At 34.5% G+C, this 27,052-nt stretch overlaps 1 protein-coding gene across 2 annotated transcripts in view; it reads right to left on the bottom strand.

Annotated features, from left to right (window-relative positions):
* GABRG2 (gamma-aminobutyric acid type A receptor subunit gamma2) overlaps positions 1-25,566 on the bottom strand; it is a 99,798-nt gene extending 74,232 nt beyond the window's left edge. For both annotated transcript variants that reach the window (XM_003934739.3, XM_003934740.3), the window contains exon 1: positions 24,977-25,566. In XM_003934739.3, the coding sequence (XP_003934788.1) occupies positions 24,977-25,083 (107 nt within the window). In that variant the 5' untranslated portion in view covers positions 25,084-25,566. The remainder of the gene's footprint in view (positions 1-24,976) is intronic.
* Positions 25,567-27,052: the final 1,486 nt, after the last annotated feature.

Here is a 27,052-nt window from a genome sequence, read left to right on the forward strand (position 1 = left end):
CTGTTATAACTGATCAAGAAGCCACATAATATTCTTTGTTTATATTTACTATGCTGAAACCTATCAGAAACCCCTTCAGCAATTGGGCTGGAAGCCACTTGAGAATGACTCTGGAAAGGGATTGGAATTCCTATAGCTTACCTCTCCCCCTAACTCAAGTCCCAAGACAACCCTGCCAAGATGATGATATTTTCCAGATCCAGGGGCAACACAAACACTTGCAAAAGCTGTCTTTTCATTTTTATAAGCACTCAATAAATATTGGCTACTTCTACAGTTTAAAGTAAAATTTTAAAAAATACAAACTTAAAATATAATATTTCCCACCTTGCTCCTATCTTTACCTTGTTTTTCTAAACAACAGTATAGAATGAATTTTGTCGGCTACCACATAATTGCCACCTTTACCTTGAATAAATAAATGCATATATTCATATATTCTCAAACCAGATTTATTACTTTTTTTCATTCATACTCAGTCATCAAGTATCTATACACACACAGAAAATGTAGTCAAATATACATACCTATATCTGTATGTATGTGTGTACACACGAACACATATATATATAGATCTTGAGTTAATATTACAGAAGTAAGATGATTATGTGATTAATCTGGTTTGAGATTAAGGATAGAAGATGACATCAAGAATAATTATTGTCATGGGTCAACTTAGTAAGTGATTATAGTAACATCTTTTTTCATTCTTTTTAAGCTTTGTGACTAGGAAACACTATAAAAATACAACTGCAAAAGGCCCAACATACCCAGTGTCTTACATCTTGCACTTTAGTGAGCATAGTAAGTTTAAATGATCATTAATTTCACAGAATACCCATAGTGAGTATGATGGGCTGAGCAATGCTTCTATCAGCTCTCAGAGAGAAAAGCCTCCATTCAAGCAGAGGCCAGATTGCTGCTAGAAAATTCCCTCTTGGGCCTAATTCATCATTTCTCCAGAGTACTGCTGAACTCTGCCTAATAGAGCTTTAATCCTCTGACCCAAATCTTACTGGTTGGAAGAAAGAAAAAACAGCTCTCTGGAAAAGTAATTTTCAAATCCCTCCAATACCTCATGAGAAAAGAATATGGATGGTTCATCAGATGCCATAATACAATTTATTACCATTTAAATGGTTCATGCAAAAGTGCCATTTCAAAAAATCTCTCTCTCTCTCTCTCTTAGGTCTATCAGACACATGCACCCTATTAAATTTTCTTCAAGGAAAGAGGATATGTACTAATTGTTCGGTTTGTTTGTTTATGGCACCTCCTCATATCAACAAATAAATGAGTCAGGTATAATGGTGCTGGATTACCATTATTATGATTATCTGGCAGACCAGGAGGGAAAATACATAAAGTGAAAACATAAGAGATACTTTTTTAAAAGTAAGGCTACTTTTCCCGAATTGCTCCAACAATTCCCTCAGAGTCATCACCAGGTTTTTTTTACCCTTCCAGATGCCTGCTTAGCCATCAAGAGGTAAAATATAGTACTTAAAAGTACATACTTGGGAATTAGGAAAGGCTAGCTCTGCTTTCTCAATTTGTGTCTTGCCTGGCACTTACTGTTAATAACTTTGAGCAAGTTATTTAACCTTGCTAAGCCTCAAAGTTTTCAGCTTTAAAAGAGGTTTAATATTATTAGTTCTCATATTACATTCTTATGTAAGGTTAAGGCCATGCTCAAGTGTTCAGCACAGTGCCTAGCACACAGTACTGAAAATAAGTCCATAGTAATTATTATATTAATTAATCAATAGCATAATTCATTAAGGAAACAAATATTATAGATATTATAATAATTTTATGAAGTGACCACCAGCTCCAAACATGTAACACCAGCTCCAAACATGTAACAAAAACCTACATCTACATATGCTGCATCAAGACTTTTATGAATTATTATAATAATTTTATGAAGTGACCACCAGCTCCAAACATGTAACACCAGCTCCAAACATGTAACAAAAACCTACATCTACATATGCTGCATCAAGACTTTTAATACAATAAGGGCTGAGAAGAACTAAAAACAAATGTTTTTTAGGAAAAAAACTATGGCCATCTACCTTATAAATGAATGAAATTGTTCTTTTCCACAGCTTTTCTAGCTGAGGTCTAAATTAAAAGAGCTGATGCATAAATCTGGGATTGTTTCCAGATTTGTCTTAAAACAAAAGGGAACTTCTTTTATTAAAGCTATGCTGTTTGTTTTTCTAGAGTGCTTTGGACATAAAAAACCTGTGCATTCGCAGGTAGGCTATCTAGGAATAATGAAGTCTGACCATCAGATGAGACATTGTGTGGAACTGTGGACTCCATAAGAGTGCCTGGGCAGAAACAGATTGATAATGATTTAAGGAATTCACTCAACATTTGAGGAGATAGAGAGCAAACATACTTGAACTTCTGGCTAAAGGTACCTAGCTGCATGAAACAGCCTTTAGAGGTTATTACTTCTCTTGGTAACCTATAATTAGAAAATATTCATATAGAGGGAAATAACTGAAATTAAAATTCCCCTTCAATTAACTAACCATAATAAAGACATTTTTGTCAACTAAATGATAGTTTATGAGTGATAGTGTCAGAAAAGAATGTGAAGATTTCATCTTTGGAAACATTCAAAAATTGTGAGAAAGCCACCTTAGTGAAAGCCTGGGGCCACAGCAGCAGCTTCGCCTGGGAGCTTGCCAGAAATGCAGAACTCTAGGACCCACAAAGACCCCGGAATCAGAACTGCTATTTTAACAAGTTTCTTAAATGATTCACATACATATTAATATTTGAGGATCTCAGTCATAGAATGGTTAGATCAGTGTACGTATTCTTGGCTCTGTATGTATGTGTATGTGTATGTGTTGGGGTGGGATTTTTTAAAAATACAAATTCTCCTATTTTAGATATAAATCTGAATTTTCATGTTGTATATTAGATTATTCATGTTTACTCTCATCATTACAGTTTTATGCATAATTTGAATTTAGGCATGATTACAAACATGATTTCATATTTATAATTAGAAGTAGAAATCAATCCTATTTAGAAGAACAAAAGTGGCTTATAAAACACAACAAATACTGCATAGAGGTTGTTCGATGAGAGGTTGCTCACAATTGCATACAGGATTCTAGACATTTTAATTTTGGTACATATTCTGGATGTTTGCCATTGTGAAGATTAGTCATGCAGTTTCTGGAATTTTAAATTTCCACCTAGGTATTTCAGACTTCTATATATTTAATAAAGTTCTAGGTTTGTGGTGGAGAAGGAAAATCTAGTCATTGCCCAGGATAGTAGAACAGCAAACATTTGGATGAGAAATAAAGGCATTTGTCTTCTTGTTCAGGTATCTGTAAACCTATAGGTGCTTGGCATAATAAAACTGAATATATATTTATCTTTCTTTAATGCCGATAAATAGTGGAATTTAAAAAATTAATTATTTGTATTCTTCAATTATTTTTACATTTTCAGCATTTCCTTATTTTATAACATTGGTTTCACTATTCTCTTGGTACAAGTTTTGATTTACTTTTTTAGAAGTGCAATGAGTTCATATGCAAAGTATTTTATAGGTCAAAATAAATCTCTTAAGACATATACTTGGGAAAATGATACCTTAGACCTTTTCTATTAAAAATTCCCATGAGTTGGATTTTCTGCTCCATTGTTAACTCTAAATTTTGAATACCCACTCCTTATATCTCATAAATCTCTATCCCTTCCTTTGCCACATGCACAAGGACCCACTGCTACTCCAGATTCTCATGAGACTGTAGAGTTCAGTGGGAATCCCATGCCCCAAAGTTATCATTAATACAGAAATCTCTTGTTCCTTATATCATCATGTTACCTGAGAGTTAGCTAAGTTCTGAAAATCAAGCCAAACTCCAGAACCTTTGCATGTATCTATCCTTTCTGCCTTCAAACTTTCCTTTGCTCCACTCCTCAATCTACTACTTAGCATGTTTCAATGCAAATATCACATCATAGAGACCATTTCTGACTCTTACCTACATTTGTTGCCCACCAACCCACCCATCATGTGTTCTACCAGGAGACTGTTCCATAAAATTTATCACAATGTGCATTTATTGACTGGTCTATTGCCTGTTTTCATTACTAAACTATAAATTTCATGAGTGTGTGCTAAATGGAGGTTTGTGGAAATAAATTTTTTGCTCACCAGTTTTCCTAGGAGAAATAATAATATTGAAAATAGGTACTGTTAAATATTCATTGTGTTCTAGGTATAACTTTAAAGATTTCACACACATTCCTCAAAACACTTAATTCTCAAAACACTGATATTCCTGTAACTATTCCATTTTACAGATATAGAAACACTGTGACAATCATAATAGTCATAATAGTCACTGTTAGTTGGCCAAAACTAAACATTTAACCGTTACTTTTCATGGCTTTGAGAAAGAAATTGGGACCAAAGAATCCACAGCTATACATTCCTCCAACGATGAGGTCATCCAAAATAAATGATTGTTCCAGCCCATTTCCCCCAAAACAATAAATTAGTTTATACCTGAGTTCAATAAAAGACATGATGTGTTTAGCACAAAGTTAATAACATTGGGATTTCATAAACTTGCCATTGCAGATAGTGATGATTTGATCTCCCCACTCCGAGGAATAAAAGCAAAGCTTGCCATTTAACTTAATGGATGTGATAATCTGTCTCATTTAAACTCTTTGCTCTGTTTGGAAAGCAGTGTAAGTAGCAGGGGCAAGGTACACATATAAGCTAGTTCAATTTAAAGGATGTCCTCCAGCCACTGCAAAAGGTGGGCTTTGGTAAACAGCATAGGAACAGGCAGAGTAGGTGAGTGTACATCCTCAGAAGGCATAGGGAACTCAGCATATGATCATGGGAAGGGGGACTCCACTCAGTACTATTCAGGAGGGCTGGCTACTCTTTAAAGACATGGTGGTGTTCAATGGACAGGGCCATTGGGGCACTAGTTGTTTCATAAAGGTCCTTCAATGGCCCGTGGAATTTTATTCCTCCCAGTGAGGACATGTAAATTTCCTGTGCAAAACCTGTTTGGAGGGTGCTCTGTGCATGAATGTGCACACATGAGTGCGTATATGCAAAGAGGGTAGAATTAGGGCAGGAAAGTAAACCATTGTGATAACAAATTGTCCTACTTAAAATGGCTTTATCACCTCACATCCTGTTTATTTATTTATTTTTATATTAGGCTAACAGCTGTTGGTGTGTTTGACTGAATCAATTATCAGACATTTAGTTTCCAATATATAAAATGCAAATTGTTTACTTTATTAACAGCCACAAATGATGCATATCAAATAAATGTCTGTGGGATTTTATTAGCTAAGATGAATTTGATTGTAAGTATCACAAGATTTAAACTAAATTGGGAGACTCTGACAGGTATAATTATAAATTTTAAGGTAGTATGAGCTTCAGGGAGTTTTGACTCAGTTGTTTAACTATGTATTCGAAATCTTAGATTTTTTTTTTCTCTCTCTCTCTTCTATCCTTCATGGTGTCATCTTCAACCCAGAGAAGTATCGATGTCGGCACAAGACTCTGGCTACAACTTTTCACCTCTATGCTGCTTTGTATATATCCATAAAAACAGAGAGAAACTTTTTCAAAAGCTCTCTCAAAAAGAGAAAAATAGTTGCTTTTCTAAAACCCCTCCAAAAGCCTCCTTTTTTTTTTCTATATCACTAGACTGAATGGGATCAGACACATGAAACTGCTATCAGTGGCTAGAGAATGAGAAAATGATAAATATTTAAACTTAATTACATAAACCTACCACTAGCGTAAAATTTGAAAATGGCTTCCCTGAAAGCTCGTGAGCTTCACAGACACCAAATTAAAATTGCAGTTGTTCAGAAGGTGAGGTGGAGAAATATGGAGAGGCAATGGCTATGCTCATTGTGGGGAGCAGGACAGAAAAAAATAATCAATGTCAGATTACATTATGAAATCATTATAGTTAATTTTCTCTGGATTACATCTCTCTCTCATAGTTTACTGTTTTTATCCTTTGTTTCAACACTTCTTAAACAAAAGTGAAAAGACATAGTGTAACTAGGACTCAGTACTGCTGGAGGGAAAATATTTTAGCGTTATCTTCTAATAGTGAACATTTCTTGTGTACTATAACCCAGAAATTTAATCTCTTGATTATTTCAAAAAGGAAATAAATTCACACATCTACTAAGAGACACGTACAAGAAAGTAAACAGTTGCATTATTTGTCACATACAGAAATAAATAGAACCCAAACTAATAGTAAAATGGATAAATATGACTTGTACACATAATGAAATATTGTACAACAATGCAAATTTGTGAAATATTGCTACATGCAGCAAAATAAATTTGAAAAAAATCTGAGCAAAAGATGTCTAAACATTCATATATATGCGCGAATATATAATACTTCTGTTATATAAAATTTAGTGGCAAAAAAATGTATCTATAGTGCTCAAAGTCAGGACAGCAGTTATTTGAGGTAAGAGAAAGAGGACAGAAACTAGGAAAGGAAGAAGATGTTTCATTGGGCATTGGCTATATTTTAATTTTCAGACATAGTTGATAAATGTTATGGGTTTTTATTTCAATTTGTGATAATGCATTGGGATATATTTTAAGCTTATATGCCTTTTATATATTAATACTGCATAGAAAACAAAGTAATCAAGTTTGGCTATGAAGGTTAAAAGCAGAGCATTAGGCACCTAAGGGCAAGAACTGCTTCTGTCTTCAGAGGTGGTGTTTTCTAAAATTTTACAAGTTCCTGGCATTTGGCAAGGCACCCAATGAATAGGTTTCAAAACATGAGTATGGATTTTTTGAATGAAGATTCAGTATGTGTGGAATTAACTTAGTAAGTGGCTCACTCTCTTTATATATGTGCCCATGTAGCCATTAGAATTAATACTCAAAGGAGCTGTCTATATAACATGCTATTGTATGGTTGCCATTGCTCTCTTCATCAAGTGCTGTTGATTTTCTGCATGGGAAAACTCAAATGACATACATTTAAAATACTTTTTAGACTGCAATGAAACAAAGGCATGCACTAGTATGTTTATTGCAGCAGTATTCACAATGGCAAAGACACAGAATCAACCTAAATACCTATCAAAGATAGACTGGATAAAGAAAATGTGGTACATATACAACATGGAAAACGATGCAGCCACAAAAAAGAATGAGATCATGTCCTTTGCAGAGACATGGATGGAGCTGGAGGCCAGTATCTTTATCAAACTGACACAGGAACAGAAAACCAAATACTTCATGTTCTCACTTACAACTGGGAGCTAAATGATGAGGACACATGAACAAACAGAGGAGAGCAACACACACTGGGGCCTTTCAGAGGGTGGAGGGTGGCTTGCAGGAGGGAGAGGATCAGGAAAAATAACTGATGGTCACTAGGTAAAATATCTGTGTGATGCAATAATTTGTACAAAAAGCCCTGTAACACAAGTTTACATATACAAGAAGCCTGCACTTGTACTGCTGAACTTAAAATAAAAGTTAAAAAGAAAAAGTAGTTAAAAAAAAGAGCCAAGGTTAACACAAGAAGAAATCCTAAAATCATGTCCTATGTCCATGGCTGCTGGGGAGAATAGAAAGAAAAATGTGCATGCTAAATTGTGGTTAGAAAGAAATGTTAACAAATGATTATTAAACCTGAATATTTCTCATTAATCTCCTTATTTGTAAAGCACTTCAGTATAATTATTTACATGTTAAAAACAGTGTTTTCACTTTCTCATTTGTGTATACCTGACTGCAGAATAAAAGCTATGATGACTTTGTCTCACTTAATACATCTACAAGAAAGTTCAGAGTTGCATTATTTGTCACAGACAGAAACAAACAGAACTCAAATCAACAGTAAAATTGATAAAACATGGCATGTGAATATAATGAAATATTGGATAACAATGCAAATTTGTGAAATATTGCTACATATAATATTGGTGACCTCATACCCTGCATGACCTTGGGTAAACTGAGACAGCTTGTCTTGCACACTACACACTAACATGGAAGTTTTTAAAGGCAGTAACCTGAAATGAGTTTGTAAATATGTTGGCCTAATGCAGCATTTGTTTCATCGGATGGTAGAACTTATACACTGTACTTGACTTCTTACTGGACTATAATGATAACATGGTGACAAAATCAATGTAATTAGGAAGGCTTCCTCTCCTTCACTCCAGAAACACACATGGGCTGCATTTCTTGCCATGCTCTAGGAAAATAAAAGACCAATTTTAACCACAGAAGATATGCAAACCAAAAAGAGAAGGATGTAATTATTTACCATCAAGCAATATATCAAGTAAGAAATACTTATTTCTTAATTTATATAAAGACTATTATGTTAAAAATGTGCAAGGTGCTACATATACGATTTTCAAAATAGGACATAAACCAGTCATTCTTAAAGTGAAGGGCTTTAAACAAACAGCAGTGCTGAAGGCCTATCTCTTATACTGCTTTAATTGGTCTCTATGAGACCAAGACTTTGGTATCGAAATAATTCTAAGGTGCAGCTGTAAATGAGCTATTGCAAGAGAGTGTGACAGAACCACCTAGACTTTCTTTTCTTAAAGTAAGTAATTACTTTGGTAACTGCTTTTAGGAAAGTCAGATGTCACTTACTATAGTGTTTCACAGTAAACTGAAAATTCAAAATAGCACCATCCTCGATATTTAGGTACTAAGATAGGTCCAAATTAGTGTTTCCTAAAGCTTGGGGCACCTGCCCTAGTACACAGGCAATTTTAATTGCATCACATAGGTACACTATTAAGAGATATTGAAATGTATAATTAGAAAGTTTTTGCCTTTTTAATTTTCTTTCAGCATATCTAATTATATTGAGGACAAAGTCTCTGTTTATTTCTAATTTGTCTTTAGCCACTCCTTTTAATTTGCTAATCTGCCTTCTAAAGAGAGCAAGAGCAAGCTTGGCATATCTGGGAGACAAAATCCTTAATTAAAATGTGATAATATTATTCTGGTATATTGAATTTACTTTGCAGTTGTCTTTTAATGTGAAAACACACTGATTTCCAGTTTGTATTGTTTTTATTAAATACATTAAATAAAATTGTTTTATTGAAAGGTATTTCGTTTTATTTAAAAAAAAAGTTTAGTCATGAATGACCATGTATTACTTAGATGTGGCAGAAAACATTGAATTTGGGAAACAGTGGCACAGATTTAGATTTCTTTGTTCGTCATTAATCGGCTTTTATTTGAGATTCTTTTTTTGTAAGACACAGTTGCAGATGGAATGAAGTACAAAATGTAATGTTGATATCAAAACACTCCTCAGTTGGAAAAAAAAAAATACACCTAAATAACAATGCAAGACAATACCAACAACATTCTCACATTGTAGAACATGACTTAGCTCTGTCTGTCAACACCTCCAATTTGATATTGAGGTTATTTCTATCAATATTCTACCACATTCACTTTCAAATCTCAATTTATGTAAGAAGAAAATTTTCTTCTAGAATACAAAATAGTTTGAGGAACGAATAAAACTTTTGATTTTTTTCTCTAGCAAAAACATTCATATATAAAAACATGCATAATTTTTTATATATTTGCAGAGGCCACAGATGAATAGGAGAACTTCTATGCACTTTCACATGACACATGAACAAAAGATTAAGCTCTCGGATTTAGGATCATTTAAAGGTCACTGAGAACAACTCTTTGAAAATGAAAGCTGGTTCCATATTTAGACACATAAATGTATCAAATGTATTTGAAACTTCATACTGCTCTATGGTAACAGGAAAGGAAACATTCCAATCTCATTTTAATATTTAGATATTTGAAACAATGGAACAATTTTTTTTCAGATAGTTGATTAAATTTTCATTTTCATAAATTAGTTTTAACAACACGTGTACATATATCTGAAAGATCATAATTCTGGAATTTTTTCTTACTTATCTTTCTTATACTTTTATGTTTGTTTGTTTCTTTTCTAAAATTGCACTAAAACTTCATCTTCACATTCAAGGTAAAACAAATGCCAAATCTGTCCTTGTGGTCATGGCCAATTCTAGAAGACTACTACTAAGTTTTCTTCGATTCCTTATAGATAAAATATTTTCTCAAAATCAAGGTTTTATTGTTCACTTTAAAAAGTTAATCAAGCCTTTTCTTATCTTTTAGTCTTGTTGTTAGTACTGTTCTTGTTCCTCGTTCCTCCTACTCTCGTTATATAAATAGCTTATTTTTATCTCCATATAATATGAATTTACATAACTAGGAATTATGAATACTCCAGATTATAGAAATTTGTGTTCATTCACTCATTTGTGTTTATTCACTGACATCTCTTATGAGCTAAGCACTATTCTTAGCACTTAGAATTATTACTTTTTTTAAAAGTTCCATATTGAGAGTGAACAAATTAGTTCTTCATGAACCCATTTTGGAAAGTCCAAAATTACATTCGTTCCTGGAATTCTGGAACAATGTACCAAAATCCTCAATTAAATATGAAACCATCCTAACTTCACCCCAATTTTAAGCATATGTTGAGTCAAAAAAGTTTATATAATAGAAAAGGGCCGTTTGTATAATTTACAGATTTACAAGTTTATATCTTTTAACACGCAACAAGGCTAAACACCTTGTTACATTATTACGAATTCATATTACAAAGTGAGAGTACCTTAATGGAATAACAAGATAACGTACTATCTTTTCTGGCAGTATATTATCGTCTCTTACAAAAGGCTGCAGCACTAATGTGCATATTGTAAAATTAGGCTTTTATAGAATCCATGCTTTTCCCCCATCTTTCCTATTACTACTTTCTCTAGTCTTTCTAATAATATCAGGTCCATAATCACCAGTAGTCTCAACACAGAACACATAGCCATTTAAAAGTTCATAATTAATCCAATCAAGAATGTACTCTCAAAGAAAAAAAAAAAAAAACCTCTATTTTGTCTAGAAAACTGTATGTGATCTTTTTTTTTTTTTTTTTTTTTTTGAGACGGAGTTTCGCTCTTGTTACCCAGGCTGGAGTGCAATGGCGCGATCTCGGCTCACCGCAACCTCCGCCTCCTGGGTTCAGGCAATTCTCCTGCCTCAGCCTCCGGAGTAGCTGGGATTACAGGCACGCGCCACCACGCCCAGCTAATTTTTTGTATTTTTAATAGAGACGGGGTTTCACCATGTTGACCAGGATGGTCTCGATCTCTTGACCTCGTGATCCACCCGCCTCGGCCTCCCAAAGTGCTGGGATTACAGGCGTGAGCCACCGCGCCCGGCCTCGATCATTTTTTATGTAAGAGTTTCTGGAAAAAAAAAAAACTTAGTCACTGTGTTTTAAAATCTGCCACTCTGTAACATAAGTTTTTAATTATCCCATGTAAATATTTAGAAGTAGAATTACTGTGTAATATATTGGGTGTATGTTTAACTTATAAGAAATTGCTAAATTGATTTTCCTGAGTAGCTATACCATTTTCATTCGCACTACCTATGTAGTTCCCATTGCTTCACATCCTCGACACACTTGGTCTTGCCAGAGTGGTTTTTATTTTGCCAGTTCTAATAGGTGTGTAGTGATATCATATTATGATTTTAATTTGCATTTGCCTAATGGGTAATGGCTAATGATGTTGAACCCCTTTTCCTGTGTTTATTTGGCACCTCAAAAAGTTAAATGAATCTCTAAAGTATTATGCTAAATGAACTGTATGTATTCTTAAAAGAAAAATCGTCAATGATGAATAACAGATCTGTCTTAAGGAGCAGAGGGTTTTGTTGTGGTGGTGATGGTTTGCTTTTTGTTTTGTTCTTGTGGGTACTGTAAGTACCACTCAAACCAAGAATACCGATTTGGGTAGCACTTACGGTATTTGAGAGAACTAACGTATATGTTAAAATGTATATAAATATACACTTGAAAGGGTCCATTATACTGTATGATAACTTAAAAACAAAACTATTATTCTGTAACCTAATCATCACTTTTAAAAAATATTCTCTGCCATTAGGTATTTGTGGAAATTTCCTTGTAATAAAGTATGAGATAATTGGGCTTAAAATTTTAAAAATTTTGTGGGGAGAAATAAAATTTCATTAATGAACTAATACTCCGATTTCTTGTTAATTTTGTATACAATTTTAAATCTCTTTTTCACTATTTGCCTGGATTTATACACAGATTAAGTTAAATAACAAACCTGACGGGTAGGAAATTAGTACACTTTTGTCAATGCTCTCTACGAGAATCCCTTCAAATTTTAAACATTCAATTAATGACCAAATCATAATAATTAACCTGGAATTCAGCAAGAGTCTTTGCCATTTATTAGATGCAAAGCATTTAGCTCTATAAAAACAAATCTATTTACATACATTAGTTAAATATAATGCAATAATTTTATTACAATGCCATGAGTGTGTTTTACATCACTGACCTAATAGCAGAATCAATAACTGGTTCTTAACATTGCTAAGATTTTGCAATAGGCTGGAGAACAACATGTTATATAACTTAGAGGAAGCTAAAAGTCAGCACTTGAGTTAATTGTCAAGCAACTGGAAACTGGTAGGTAAAATGCAATCCTCCTCATTCCCCAGATCCTATAGGTACACTTTCCCTTACGAAAGAAACTCATGATAGTAGTATATAAAGTTTTTCCCCTGAACCAAACTCCTTACCTGAAATACAATTCAGATTACTTACAATGGTTTTGAGGTTATGCCTTAGGAAATAGCTTTCTGCCTTCTAATTTCCTCCCCCTTTTTCATTCTCAATCAGTCTTCCAGCCACCTGGACCTTCTATTCGTTCTTAAATTAAACTAAGCTCTTTTTTTCATGGGGAATCCTTGTACCTGCACCTATGATGATAATGGTCTTCCCTTCAAACTTTTCATTGGTGGATTATTTTCCTCCTCTCATGGTCTCAACTTCTTATCCATTATTCACAATTGCCTTTCCTGGACAGTATATGTAAAATAAAATTTCCTTGATTATTTTCATCACACCACACTTGTTAAGTTTTACCCTCAACACTATCACAATTTGAAGTTTATTTAACTTTTTCTTTACTGTCTGCTTTCCCACAGAAAGCAAGGTCTATTTCCTAGTACACTGCCCAGCAAGTATTAGAAACTCAATACAGGAAGGCAGGAAGCAGACAGGCAGGAATTCGTCCACCTTGCATTTGTATTCATTCTACATTGAACACAGTACCTCAGAGCTCAACAAGGGTCAAATGGCATCTTATGTTAGCTTATTTCAAGGGAAAAGTAAACAGAATCATGTGGATTTATGGGTTTAAAAAATGTAAAAGTTAGCCGGGCATGGTGGTGCGCCCCTGTCATCTCAGCACCCCAGAGGCTGAAGTGGGAGATTTGCTTGAACCCGGGAGTCAGAGGCTGCAGTGAGCTGAGATCGAGCCACTGACCTCCAGCCTGGGTGACAGAGTGAGACCTTGTCTCAATAAAAATAAGTAAATAAATAAAATAAAAATAAATAAACAATGTTTGAGTATCCGATGTGTGTCTTGGTACACAACTACCTTGTATCAGAGTCAATAAGTAAAGTAAATCAATATATAGGTATGATATTGTCTCCAAGTTAATTTATAAAAGCAGTGTTATATATCATTACATTACATATAATAAATTACATTTTAAAAATTATGTTCTTATTCTAGAAAATAGGCTTTGCAAGAGCAAGGACTATGTTTGCCTTGTCAGCACTATGTCTTCGGCAGCTGGCATGGTGCTAAGATCATAGTGGATAGGAATTAATAAAAATGTCGTTAACAAAATAGATAGGAATTTAGGAGGGTATAGTTGTTTTCACCTGAAACAGAGTATACAACTCCCACCTCTAATCTTGTGCTTTATGTGCATTCACCCTTTTCTGATATATTTTATTAAAAACTAAACAACTGTTAAGAATCTGCTAAGAGTAATAATCAAGATAAGAGTAATAATCAAGAGTAATAACACTTGGTATATCACTTATAACCTGAAGTAAAAGTGACTAAAATTGAATCAAGAAATCTCTCCATACTCATATGAATTTCTAGAGTTTACTGTGATGCTTGGTCATCAGAGAAATTGAGAGGCACTTGCAAAGGGAAGTTGGTCTCCCAAGAGGACTTCCAACATGGAGCATGGAAACTGTGTAAATGGCCTGTTGACTGCAAAAGTACCTGGAAAATTGCAATCAACTGTGATAGAAGTTTTGAGGAGTATGTGAGTACTCACATATTTTTGGTTTTATGGGACCGAGTTAATATTTTTGCATGTTTAAAGTTATTAATTAATATTTGTTTAATTTAAACAAATTAAATAAATTTATTAATATATAAAAGATTTTGAGGTGACTGAAACGTTGTGGATTTTGTTTATGTAGACAAAGTCACTTTTATTATTTCAGGCTTTAAAAAACAATACTTAGCTTAGTTAAATATTATTCCATGTATGACCTCACTTTTTAAACTTTAAATGGGAAAGATTTATAACAAAATTATATCTCAAATCCTGAGCCATCATTCTGTTGAAAATTCTTTATTGAAGATGACATGCTTAAAAAAAAAATGGATGAGGGGTAAGATGCTCTGAAAGTAGTGCCTGTAAAGGTGGTAGGAAAATAAGCCTGATGTTTAAAATGATCTAATTAAGTTTAATGTGGCATAACAGTATTTGTGAGGATACAATGAGAAGAGCAATTTGCAACCCAGAAGAAGGCCCTCACCAGAAGCCAGTCATGGTGGCATCCTCATCTCAGACTTCTAGTCTCCAGAACTGTGAGAAAAATATTTCTGTTGTTAAGCCACATATTCTATGGTGTTTTATTTTAGCAGCAGAAGCAGACTAAGGAATCACCTTCAAGTAGACCCTTCCCATTATGCATCGGGATGGGTCTGTATCACCAACAGAATATGACAGAAGCTATAGTGTATAATTTTTGACAATTTATTGTAAAAACTGTGGCTTTCGTCTTGAAGACCCTCTCTCCCTCTCTCTTCCTCTCTCCTTCTTTCCTCCCCCAATCCACTCTTGTCTCCTCTCTTTCTCCAGTTCTCCAACCCCATGGAGCGCTCATAAGGCAAGAAACTGGAGCTTTCTTTTAATAGCCATATTGGAGTGAGCACGAAAGTTGATTTTTTAGCACCTTAAGATGTCCAGCACCCTGTTCAACATCTTGACTGCAATCTTACGAGGGATCTGAAACTGCAATCACCAAGTTACTCATTCCTGGATTCCTGCTCCTCAGAAACTGCAAAAATAAGAAGTGTTTCTTATTGAAAACTGCTAACTTTTGGATAAGTGGTTATGTAGACATAGATAACTAATGCAAAGATGGATAATATCTAAGGCTGAAATGACTTAAAGTAACATAAACTGTCATACACTGAAATAATGTTTTGTTAATTTCTTATAGTAATAATAAAATACATCCATGCTATGCCCTAGAAATTTCAAGAGTGGTAACAGATGTCTATAGCAACACTTCTACAAAAACATTCATGACAGTTTTTTAAATTAGTCTCAAACTAGAAGCATCAAGGGGATAATGGGTGAATATATTGTAATTCATACCATGGAATTAATAATAATAAAAAGGAAATCATGATATATGCAAAAGTATTACATCTCAAAAACATCATGTTGAGCAGAAGAAGCCAGGCACAGAAAAGTATGCACATTGTTAATTCCATTATTATAAAGTCGTGCAACAGAAAAATATAATCTATGATAAAAGAAATAGGAAAAGAGGTTACCAGGGGCAAGCAGGAATTAGAGAGTAGAAGAATGATGATTATTAAAGGAATACAATAAAGCATGCTGTTGTGATAGAAACATCACACACACACACACATAGACACACACACACACACACACACACAGTGGTAGTGGTCATACTGCTGCATATATTTGGGAAAAAAACTAATCTATCTATTAAATTCTGAATAATTTAATGAATCTAAATTATGTCTTTATTTAAGAAATAGTTGTGGAGAAAAGTCTATTATGTGATAAGTGAATTGGAAGAGAGCAAAAAGATATTCAGAAGGGTATTTTGGGTAGTGATACAGTGACCCAGGTGACAGATGATGTGGAATTTTGTTCTATGATCAGATGTATGAGGCACAAAGAAAAATGAAAAGTCAGACATTACCCTGAATAGCAAAATATCAGCTTGGATTGTTTAATTCCTTGTTATTCTCCAGATTCCTTAACCACTGCTTCCATTTCATGTTGTCCAATATAGACTTGACCATCAAGAGTAGCAGCTCGAGTTTGCTTTGAATAAAGAGTTGAATAAATTTGCTTAGCAACTAAGGGATAATGTTTTACAATATCTTTGGGAAACTATCCTTCTTTACATACAGTGACAAAATTATCTTCAGGAAGGAGTCTTGTATGACAAGATATATTTTCTTATTTAAATAGCAGCTATTCCACATTGTTAGAGATATTATTAAGTTCAATGTTTACATAGGCATTCTCAAAGCTTAGGGACCTCTACCCAATTTGCTTATCTCATACAAGCCAAAGCAAGAAACTGGAGAATTATAAAAGTTGTATTTAAAAAAATCCCTCTTCTACACTCCCCCAAAGTTCAGAGTTTAGCAGGGGTGAGGAGACTACCTGTGCTTCCAGGGATATATCAGGAGATAAACAATGACTTGTATTAGTAACAAAAACAACAATAACAATAACTAACAAAAATAACACCATGTAAAGGTCACTTACTATGTGCTCCTTATTACCAATTCCTATTCAAAATAAACTTATAAAATATTATCTTCCTTCTGGCTTGAGACGGGGTCTCATCCTGTCACACAGGCTTGAGTACAGTGGTGCAAATATGGCTCACTGCAGCCTTGAACTCCTGGGCTGAAGTGATCCTCCTGCCTTAGCCTCCCAAGAAGTTAGGACCACAAGTATGCACTATCATGCTCAGCTACTTTTTTGCTTTTTTCAAATAGGGTCTCGCCATGTTGCCCAGGCCAGTTTGGAATTCCTGGGCTAAAGCAATCCTCCCAAGTCAGCTTCCCAAATCTTTTTATATGAAGAGATAGAGGCTAACTAAAACGAGTTGACTGAGGGCATCAAACTGAACGCTGATCAAGTGTGTCTCCATAGCTTATGCTGTTAACAAGTATACTATGCTGTGGAACCTGTTTGCTTGCTTCTTTTCTTTTCTTTTCTTTCCTGACAGCCATATACGCTGAATTAGAGTGAGATATGATAAAAATGTTGAAAATATTTCCTTTTTTTGAAAAAGAATACAAATTTGGGGGGAAATGAGTTCAATTTTTATTCCTTAATTAAGCATATAATTATTGAATATCTATTATAGGCTAGGCCTGCTATGAATGGTGGGTTATATCAATGGCATCTCTGCCCTTATGTGTCCTGGCTTCTAGCTTAGAGAGATAGAAAATAAAAAAGTAAAAATAGCAAACCAAAAATAACATAATTTTTTTGAATTAATCACTAAAGGCCATAAGTAAGTACTAAGGCAAAGTAAAGCAGAGAGGATCAGAGGACTGGGGAGTACAGGGTAGAGTGGAGTTTGCAGTATTACATTGAGTGGTAAGTGCAGGCCTTGTTGAGATGAGAATTTTGAGCTAAACTTAAAGTAAGTGAGTTAATCAGTGGACATATGAGAGAAATACATTGCACAGGGAACAGAATATTATACAATTTTTTTCCTGGGTTATGACAAATTTCCTGAGAAAAGTAGATAACAAAATTTCCTGAGAAAAGTAAATGACAAATGTCATATTCTTATTTAATATACTTATGGTAGACTGCTAAGAAGAAACAGAACTTTCTGGAAAAGATTAATAAAACAGCCCTGGGTTCCTTTTCTTTCCCCCTCCTTGCAGCTATGTGATAGGATTTTAAGGATTAAATAAGAGAGGAGCATTTGTGGAAGAGAGTTACTGGCCTAGAGTAGAAGGAGCTGTTCAATTTCGTATCTCCTGCCATAGTGGGAGGTAGCTCCACTTCTGCCTTAAGGTAAGTGAAAAGGAAATCAGGAAATGTACTCATAAATGTCCACCACAAAAAAAGACTAACAGGCCAATTCTTATCTCTAATCCAAACACAAAAACTTTTACAGCCTCCTAGCATTCTCAGGACAAAGAGTGGCTAGATAATTCTTAGGGAAATTTGGCCTGTATTCTCTATAATGCAAAAATCCCAGAATTGGCTCAAATACATTTCCTTTCATAAATTAAGAAAGTATACATTCATTTCTACTTTTATGTTTAGAGTTGCTTTCCTCAATCATGTATCTCAAGTGTGTTTTTAAAAAGCAATTTATAAAAAGATCTGATTACCAACAAAAAAAGAACATGTGAAGGCATCAATCATTTATTTTTTTCCGTCATGATTATATTGACATATTATATTCAGTTTGTTTTCCCCATTTTATTTATATAAATATACAGTAAGTTCTGTAATTTACTTAGGTGCATTTAAGTAAATACATACTGTATATTTATATTTCTACATAGACTTTGGCTTTACAGGAACACTTGGGTTCATGGCAGGGTTTCAGTTAATACAAAGGATCTTTGCCTTAAAACATCCCTTGTTTTCCCCACGATTATGTTATTTGGTACTTATGTGGTTTCCTTTATGAACGGGTGGAGGGTGAAGTATCAGTGCTACTTATTTAGCATTTACATGGCATTTTATCTATGCAGAGTTATACAATGATTTTTATAATAATATAGAATTATTACCATAGTTTGTGCTCTTATATCATAATACTGTAGGGATTAATATGATTTGGAGTTAAGTTTTATTTTTACCCTAAGCTACTAATGTGTAATGTAAAAGAAGCTTTTTATTTCCTTTTTAAAGGATATTTATTCTCTAGTGTGTGGAACAAATGAATAGGAAATAACCCTCCTGAATAATGCAAGGTAGAGAAGACTTTTACATCTCTAAACAACCAAAGTATTTTCTTACATTTAGAAAAAAGAGCTTGACAGTACTTGTACAATGTGATGTATTGCACTATGAATTCCAGGAGGGGGTCTTAATTCTGTCCTGCAGCAAGTATTAAAGGATCCTTGGACAAGTCCCTTCATCTCTCAATATCTCATTTTCTACAGTTGTCAGAAGAAAATATTATCTTTTTCATCTAACTCATGAGTCTACTGAGAGACTAAAACTGTGGATACAGACATTCCTGGAAAAATGTAAAACCCCTATTACTTTCTAGAAATTGTAACTTCTTATTCCTCTAGAAATGGAAACCTAAGAGCCTTCATGTTGTTACCGCATAGCAAAGTTAATTAAGCAGTTGCTAGTATGATTGGGTTGATTAAAATATGTCATCCTTCAATATCTAAATATTAAAACTATACTTATCTATATATGAAGTTGTAACGTTATTTCTACTTTAATATTGAGCATAGTTGCTTCACTTTTGTCTTTCACTTTTCTAAGAATTTTTGTAAGAAAACTGGAGGACAACATTGAGCAAGTTTCCTGTAAATTGCTCACTAGAAGGCAAGGTCTCCCCATTAAAAATGGAATGACACACTATAGTTAAGTTTGTGGAGGAATAATTAAGTGCAGATTAAACTATGCTTTACTTACATAGACACAACCAACAGGGAAAGTTATATTCTAAATATAATTTTGGTGCAGCTCTAAATAATTTCATTTAATATGTTCTTAAATTAAAAAACAATGGAATTTCAGACTATTGCTAAGCATTTCTGTCTAGACCTTCCAATCAAAACAATAAAATGTAATGTAACATTTATGTCATTGGTGGAGACTGAGTATCTTAAACCCTGTCCTTATATAAATTAGATATTTTGATTTATTCAGTGGACTGAATGGAGGTAAAGTATCTGCTACAGATTCTATCATCTGAAGATGATAGAAGTAAAATTTTATAGATAATCCAATAGATAAATATCTTATAGATAATCCAATCCACCTATTACACTTGTAGGAACACTGTTGATGGATTGAGATACCAAACTGAGTAAGAAAACACAGAAGATAATACGGACAGATGTAAAAAAAACCAGTTATTATAATTCATATATATACACACATATATAAACATCATTATATGTGTGTGTATATATATGTATACATGTTTACTTACATTTATATATATCCACATTTACATTTATTATATTATGCTACTTCTAATTTTCTATTGTGTTTAAGCAAGTGATTTAATCTGTCTCTAATCTTGGTTTTCTAGTCTTTTAAATGTGGTTGATGATAAATACTTTGTGGAGTCATGATGAGGATTAAGTGTGTGTATGGGTATGTGTGCATGTGTGTATTACTTGATTCAGTGTATGTATAACATGACACAAGCAGGGCATGAAATTGATATTATTTTGTGATTATTTGGTTTCTGACTTTGAAGATGTCACATAGGTATCTGATAACCCAGCAGCAGAAAGACTCATTTTCTTCTGCATGTCTACCTGAAGAAAGTATCACATCTGGAATATCGATCTCAACTGAAATCCTGAATCTGTAAGCCTTTGAATTGTGCTGACACCCAAGTGGTCAAACAATTTCTAAACTGCTCTAATTATAACTTTTAATTATAATTCGATCTTCTATAATCAGCCAATTTGGCAGAATTATTTGGAGAACGATAAGTATGTATAATTCCAGTAAAGCCTACTTGTACTTAAACTAAAAAGTCTGTCTTGGAATGGCTGGGAAATTGTAGTAGAGAGGTAGCCAGGACCCTAGTAACATATTTATAGCAAAGAGATACAGTATCTAAAGTTAGTCTTAACTCCCTTCCAATTTGAGCGGAAATCCTTGGCATGAAACAATTTTTTGAAGGATAGAACAGAGTCCTCTATCATTAAAACAAATATGCTTTAAATCAATTATTTTGAGGAAAATAGCTGTTCTAAATGAATCTGGGATACAAAAGAAACATTTATATGACAAATTATTTAAATTACTAGCCAATTTTTAACTTCTGCCTACAGTTCAGGTGTTTTGTTTAGATAGTAGCAGGCAACTGGATTCTGGGAAACACTGGGTGATAAGCTTCTATTTTCTTTCTGTTTTCCTTTAATTTTTTTTTTTTTTTTTTTTTGGTTAATGGTTGCCTCAGGGTAACCTTTCAAATGTGAAAGGTAGGGTAGCCCTGCCTTTCAAATAGTCTACACAGTCTACTTCAGGATAGATTATTTGAAATGTTTTGGCTATAACTAAAGCAATTCAGTATGCTGAGGAAATAAATTTTTTTCCTTGATGATACCAGATGGAACATTTAGAAAGATAAGGAATAACAAGCTTGTCTGTAGAGATTAATTCTGTAATCTAATAGGGGTATATTGAAGAATCTAAATTTTTTTCTACATGCATAGTCAGCCTGTTAAATAACTATGTAAAATAAAATTATAGAATATAAACACTTTAGCAGTTCATAAGAAACATCACTGAAAGCATCTTTGTTTAAGCAACAAGTAAAAATAGAAAATATTTATAAATCTTTGTATTTTCTTTTCAAAACTTCAGAATGAGCTCTTCAAAGTAAGGTTTAGATGGATCATCAAAAATTAATCCAATTTATTTCTGCTCAATCTATCCTTGAAAAATAATTCTTTGTTGCTCTAAGCATATTACAAAATCTTGTTTTATTTTAATAAAATAAAAACATTTCTTGTTTCACTTATTCTTATTTACTCTAAATTATTTTCTTTATTTTCCTATTTTGTTTGTTTCCTTTAGGATATTTTTACTTTGAGATGAAATAAAGTTACACTGAAAAAGTTTATAAAATTGTAAGATTTGTTTTAAAATCCATGTGCATGTATACGTGGAGTATATATAGTTTTTGAATATAAGCACATACACATTTGTATATGTATATGTTTTATTTTTTTCAGCCAATATCTTCTCATACTTATTGTGGGTGTATTCTTTATACTATTCCTTATGTTTTATTATAAATATGATATTCTCAATGATTTATGTATAAGTAAAAAATTCTTGATGTTGATTCATCACTCTCAGCTGAATAATAACATATGAATAATCAGAACAGCTTTAAATATTAAATATGTTGATAAACTACTTTTCAAAATCATCAACGTATAGGCTACTTTTCTTCAAAGTGAGGTCTAGGGTACTTGTTGAAAATATTCCTGGTGAATATTCCTGTTCTCCACCCCAGACATAATGATTCAAAATCATTTAGTGTACAGTATAGGAATCTCCATGTTGTAAGTTCCCTAGGTTATTTTTTATGACAGCACAAGACATGTGAATGTTTCAAAAATTTTGAAGTTCAGAAATTAACTATTTCACTTATAAGAGGGGATATTAGCTTTTAGCTATTAATAGTCTCACTTCAGTGCTTTATTTTTCTCCTTGTTTTACTTTTGTAAAGACACAGACTAATAAGCTTTGTTATTAATGAGGGGGGGAACATCCTTTTGAGTTATATAAATAAAAAATCATTTTTTAAAATTTTTCTTTAACTTTTTAGGTGGTTCTTCTACTACTGTTTACCACAGAAGTATTATTTCCTAAGTACTATTCCCTAGTGTCTCAAATATTTCCCAGTTATTTATTGTTCTTCCTCAGGGTAAGCTTTAGAGATCAAAGCTTCCATTTACCTCCAGTCCTACTCAATGATTCAAATGACTTTTATTATGGGATTGTAGGAGACTGAGACTCTGATGACATTCTCTGCAACAAACAGCAATGACTCCATTCTCTGTCACTACTGAGAAAATGTAAGAATTACCACTTTGGGGAGTTTCCTTTACAAATACCTCATATTTTTTAGAGCTCTTTTAAAAAACCCATCTAAGACAGTCTGTTACAAATTGAAAATTAAAATGTATCATCAAATTTACTTTTTATATGACATTGAAATGGAATAAATGGGGCTGTGGCAAAAAGAACACATCTTACATAGTACATTATTATGAACTAGAGTAAGGTTAAACATGTTTTGGTGAAAATAGGGCCATTGGAGATAAAACACATAATATTATTATCTATTAAGTTAGACAGTTGTTAACAAAGATGGAGATGAGTGAAAAAGAAAGACATTCCCTTGTGTCTTGTCAGATTTTAATCCACAGGTTTCATTAATGGTAGAACTAGGGAAAAGATATTTTTCATTAGTAAGTAAATTAGAAAATAGACATTTTATAATTTCTGAAACAAATTAAGTTTAACAGCAATCCATAACCTTAAATATAAAAAAGGGTTCAAATTTTGAATTGAAAAATGATTTTTTCAGGATTTCATGAAATTGTATTACATATAAAACTGTTTCCAGTAAAAGGCCCTCTCCTATTTTGAGAAAGCTACTGAAATCTTATACTTCTAGTGAAAATACATTGTATTTTTATAGTAAATTAGGAAGTTATAAAAACTGCTGGAAGAGTTAAGCAGACTCTCTCTGTTTAGAAACTCCAAAGTGAGGTTTTCACTCCTTGTTTTGCTTAGGTCTCTTTATCACAAATCTGTATGTCTTATTACCCATCCTAGAGAAGAGGGGGCCAGAGAAGTTGACTAGTTTCAATATATATTTTTTTAAGTTTAACCTCCATCTCTTTCAACTCCTTTTGTTACAACTACCATGTAAGATTGTTAACTCACAAAAAATGTTAGGGAAATGTCTTGATATTTTCTATAGCTAGTTTTTGTTTGGTTGTTTCTTTATACTGGTAGAAAGTGAGAGTTATATTTATAGAACTTTATTTCAAAACGAAAGCATAGAAGAATGCAAGTAATGTAAATAGTGGACCTCTGACATGCCTTTGGTCCTAGTTAGAAAGCTTGGAGCGTGGGGGAAGTGTTTAGGTAGGTAGACAAATAGTCAACTAAGCTGCATGGATGGTTACTCCTGTAATACTCTTGGCTCAAGGAAGTTCAAGGAAATTTAAATGCCAAGCACTTCAGAGCACACACATTTTCAGGGTTTTCAGAGTCCAGTCTCCAGCCTTTCTTTTTTTTTTCTATTCAGTGCAGCAAGGTTTTAAAGCATTAATGCATACTTAACGATTTTGGCATCACATTCACCTGGTTCAGCATATTTTCCAACACTGCAGCAAGGCCAACTCTTTTCCAGACATACATTCCCCTCTGCAATTATTTAACTACATTCTCCACCCTATGCCAAATAATTCTCCTCCCATATCAAGGAGGAGATAGAGGTAATCAGATCAGGATCTTTAGATTTTATTAGTGCCCCGTGGCTTCATTGGCCTTCTGTCTGACTGTATGGATACCCTATGCATATTTAGAGACATTCTATCAGGTTAGACAAGCCTCTCTCCCTTTGGCCCCAAACAGGACTGCTGTCCCTGGTGCTGAACCATGTTTGCACAAGGGGAGTTGGCTGTCTGGTCAATGGGGCCGGATGCAAAACCTGGCTGAGTGACCTTAAGAATGCCCGGTTGAGAATCAAAGGATGCCTTAGTACACAGACACAGGGCCGCTCGCCGCCCCCTCTCCAGCTCCCTCGCACATATCCCTCGGGTGTGCGCCAGGACCCCATTTGTAAATTTCTTCTTCAGACCCCCACCCACAACGCTTGCAACATGGCCTCAAATGCTGGCGTGTATCAGCACAGCCCACTCTGACATCAGATTGCAGTAATGTCAAAATGCTACTTCTCTAATACTAAGTCTTTATGAGGTTACCTTTTCCACTCTAAAACCAAACCAACAACAAAAAAATAAAATCCAATAAATTAATACATTAACAAAAGTGACCTTCCACTTTTCTCCTTCTAGTCCCCGCCCCATATATTTACTCTCCCCTAAATTATAAAGCCTTACGTCCTAGAACAGTGTTTTAAATCTGGGTGGTCTCCCGAGTTCTCCCTCCGCACCCCTTCCCCCCACCTCTTTAGAGCAAAACGACGCCAAAAAGGGCACATCTTACCCAGGATATAGCGACAGCAGGAGCAGAATCCACGCCGTCATTTTCTGTGAAAATACAGGAGTCGAGTAGACTGAGCTTCCTGTGCTCCATATATTTGGCGAACTCATCGCTTTTTTTTTCTCCTCTCGCCTCTTGCCTCTTGGTTGCAGAAGAATCCCTCCCCTTTGTATTATTCTTATGCTTATGATCTGATGGTGGCTCCCCCCATCTGCTTCTAGTAGGTCCCGTCACTGGGGAGATGGATTGCTACCAGCTTTGGGAATTAATATTCAGGGGGCAGAGATAAGATCAGCACAAACGCTTGCAGATGCCATCAAAGCGTCACTCTGGCAGCGGCTTCCAAGTCTGGGGGAGTAATATCATCGAGGCAGGGGGAGGGTACAGGGAGAGACTCACACGGAGACAAATAAGGGAGAGGGAAAGACGCGCACATTCGTGTATACTCATGCCCCTCACACATACACGTTCTCCCCCGGGTCCATCGCTTTGGGTTTATCTATCTGTTTGTTTTGATTTTTTTTTCCTTTTACAGGGGGCAGCCCCCTGTGCGTGTGTGTGTATTTAAAATAAACAGGAAAAAAAATCATTAGAGACTCTGCGTGATTATCTATCACGCAGATTAACTATGAGGTCAAAGTGGAAGTGATGCACGCTGCTGCAGCACGAATTAACACATGCGTGGTGTCTTTCCAAAGCTTTTTAACCCTTTACTGCACACACAAGCATGCAAGGACTGGCATCCATGGGGACAAGAGATGCTTTAGCAAGCCCAGAAACTACATCACCAATGACAGAAGGTTTGTGGTTGTCAGATCTGCCAAGAATCCTTATTTTAAACTCGTACAGTCTTAGAAATCATGGTTGCATTGTTAGAGCTGGGGGAGCAGACAGTGGGGGAGGTGTGAGTGTCTCAGTAAGCCATCCTGTAGGCAGACAGATTGGTGAATTCAATTTGAATGAGGGAAGAAAACATTGATAGAATTAAAAGACATGGAGAAATTCTAGGCTACTCAGAATTCATTCCTCCCTTGTCCATCCTCCAACCCCAGTAATAATGTAAAGACATAAAACTGCTTGAAGTTTGATAAATGCAATTGCATGGGGATAGCTGCTTGAGTAAAGATTACATACCACAATCTTTGTGGTAGGATGTGAGAGGGGGGTGCTTTTTGAAGGAAGGGTGGACTGAGGGGTATAATCAGGGAGTCATTTACTAATGCACAGGGATTTCTGTTTGTTAGGTGGGGGGTTGATTTTTTGCTCTTCTTTGTAATAATCCTGAAAGTTTATATGTTGGATGAGTGGTATTAGCATGCTTCTTTCTTGCCTAGAATGTTACCATGGATACTAATATATAGAAGATGCCCCTTTATACCAAACTAGTTCATCTACCACCGAGGAAATCCCTTTCATTAATCATGAAAAAGAAAGTGGGAGAGTGTTTCATGGTTCCTTAAAGGCAAGATACCACCATGAAGCATGCAGGAAGCAGTACTGGTGATGAGGTCTAATCTGAGCCCTTTGTGCAAAGTGACAAGGAGTTGTCTCAAAATAAGTACCTTTTCTGCAAGAAAAAGGTCTTCTAAGAATGGAACTTGAGTAAGGAGTCCAGGAGGCATAGGAATAAACATGAGAAAATCAGGGCCACACTCCATCACTAACACTAAAATATACCCAAGGAATGCAGAAAGAATTACCAGTGGCTGATGCTTATCATATGGACTGAGGCGATGTATTCTGACAATGAAGCAAAAACGTCCTGGCAGACCCACCTGGAATCCTGCATGGCTTTATAACTCTGCCTTAGGCAGAGTTATCTTTAAGACATTTAGACAAAAAATCCAATGAAAACCACATTCAAGGGCAGTTTTAACTTTTTTTCTATTGGGATTAAAATGGAGGCAGAGCAAACATAAGTCCCCTTTCTATGCAACTTTCTTTTTCTCTGCTGCACTGTGAAGGCATTTTCCTCTTCTTTAATTTTTATTTGTTTAATTTAGAGGCAAAGTCTTGTTTTGTCAGCCAGCCTGGAGTATAGTGGGATGATCACAGCTCGCTGCAACCTAAAACTCGTGA

The sequence above is a fragment of the Saimiri boliviensis genome, chromosome 20 (assembly GCF_048565385.1).
Source record: "Saimiri boliviensis isolate mSaiBol1 chromosome 20, mSaiBol1.pri, whole genome shotgun sequence".
Taxonomy (NCBI): domain Eukaryota; kingdom Metazoa; phylum Chordata; class Mammalia; order Primates; family Cebidae; genus Saimiri; species Saimiri boliviensis.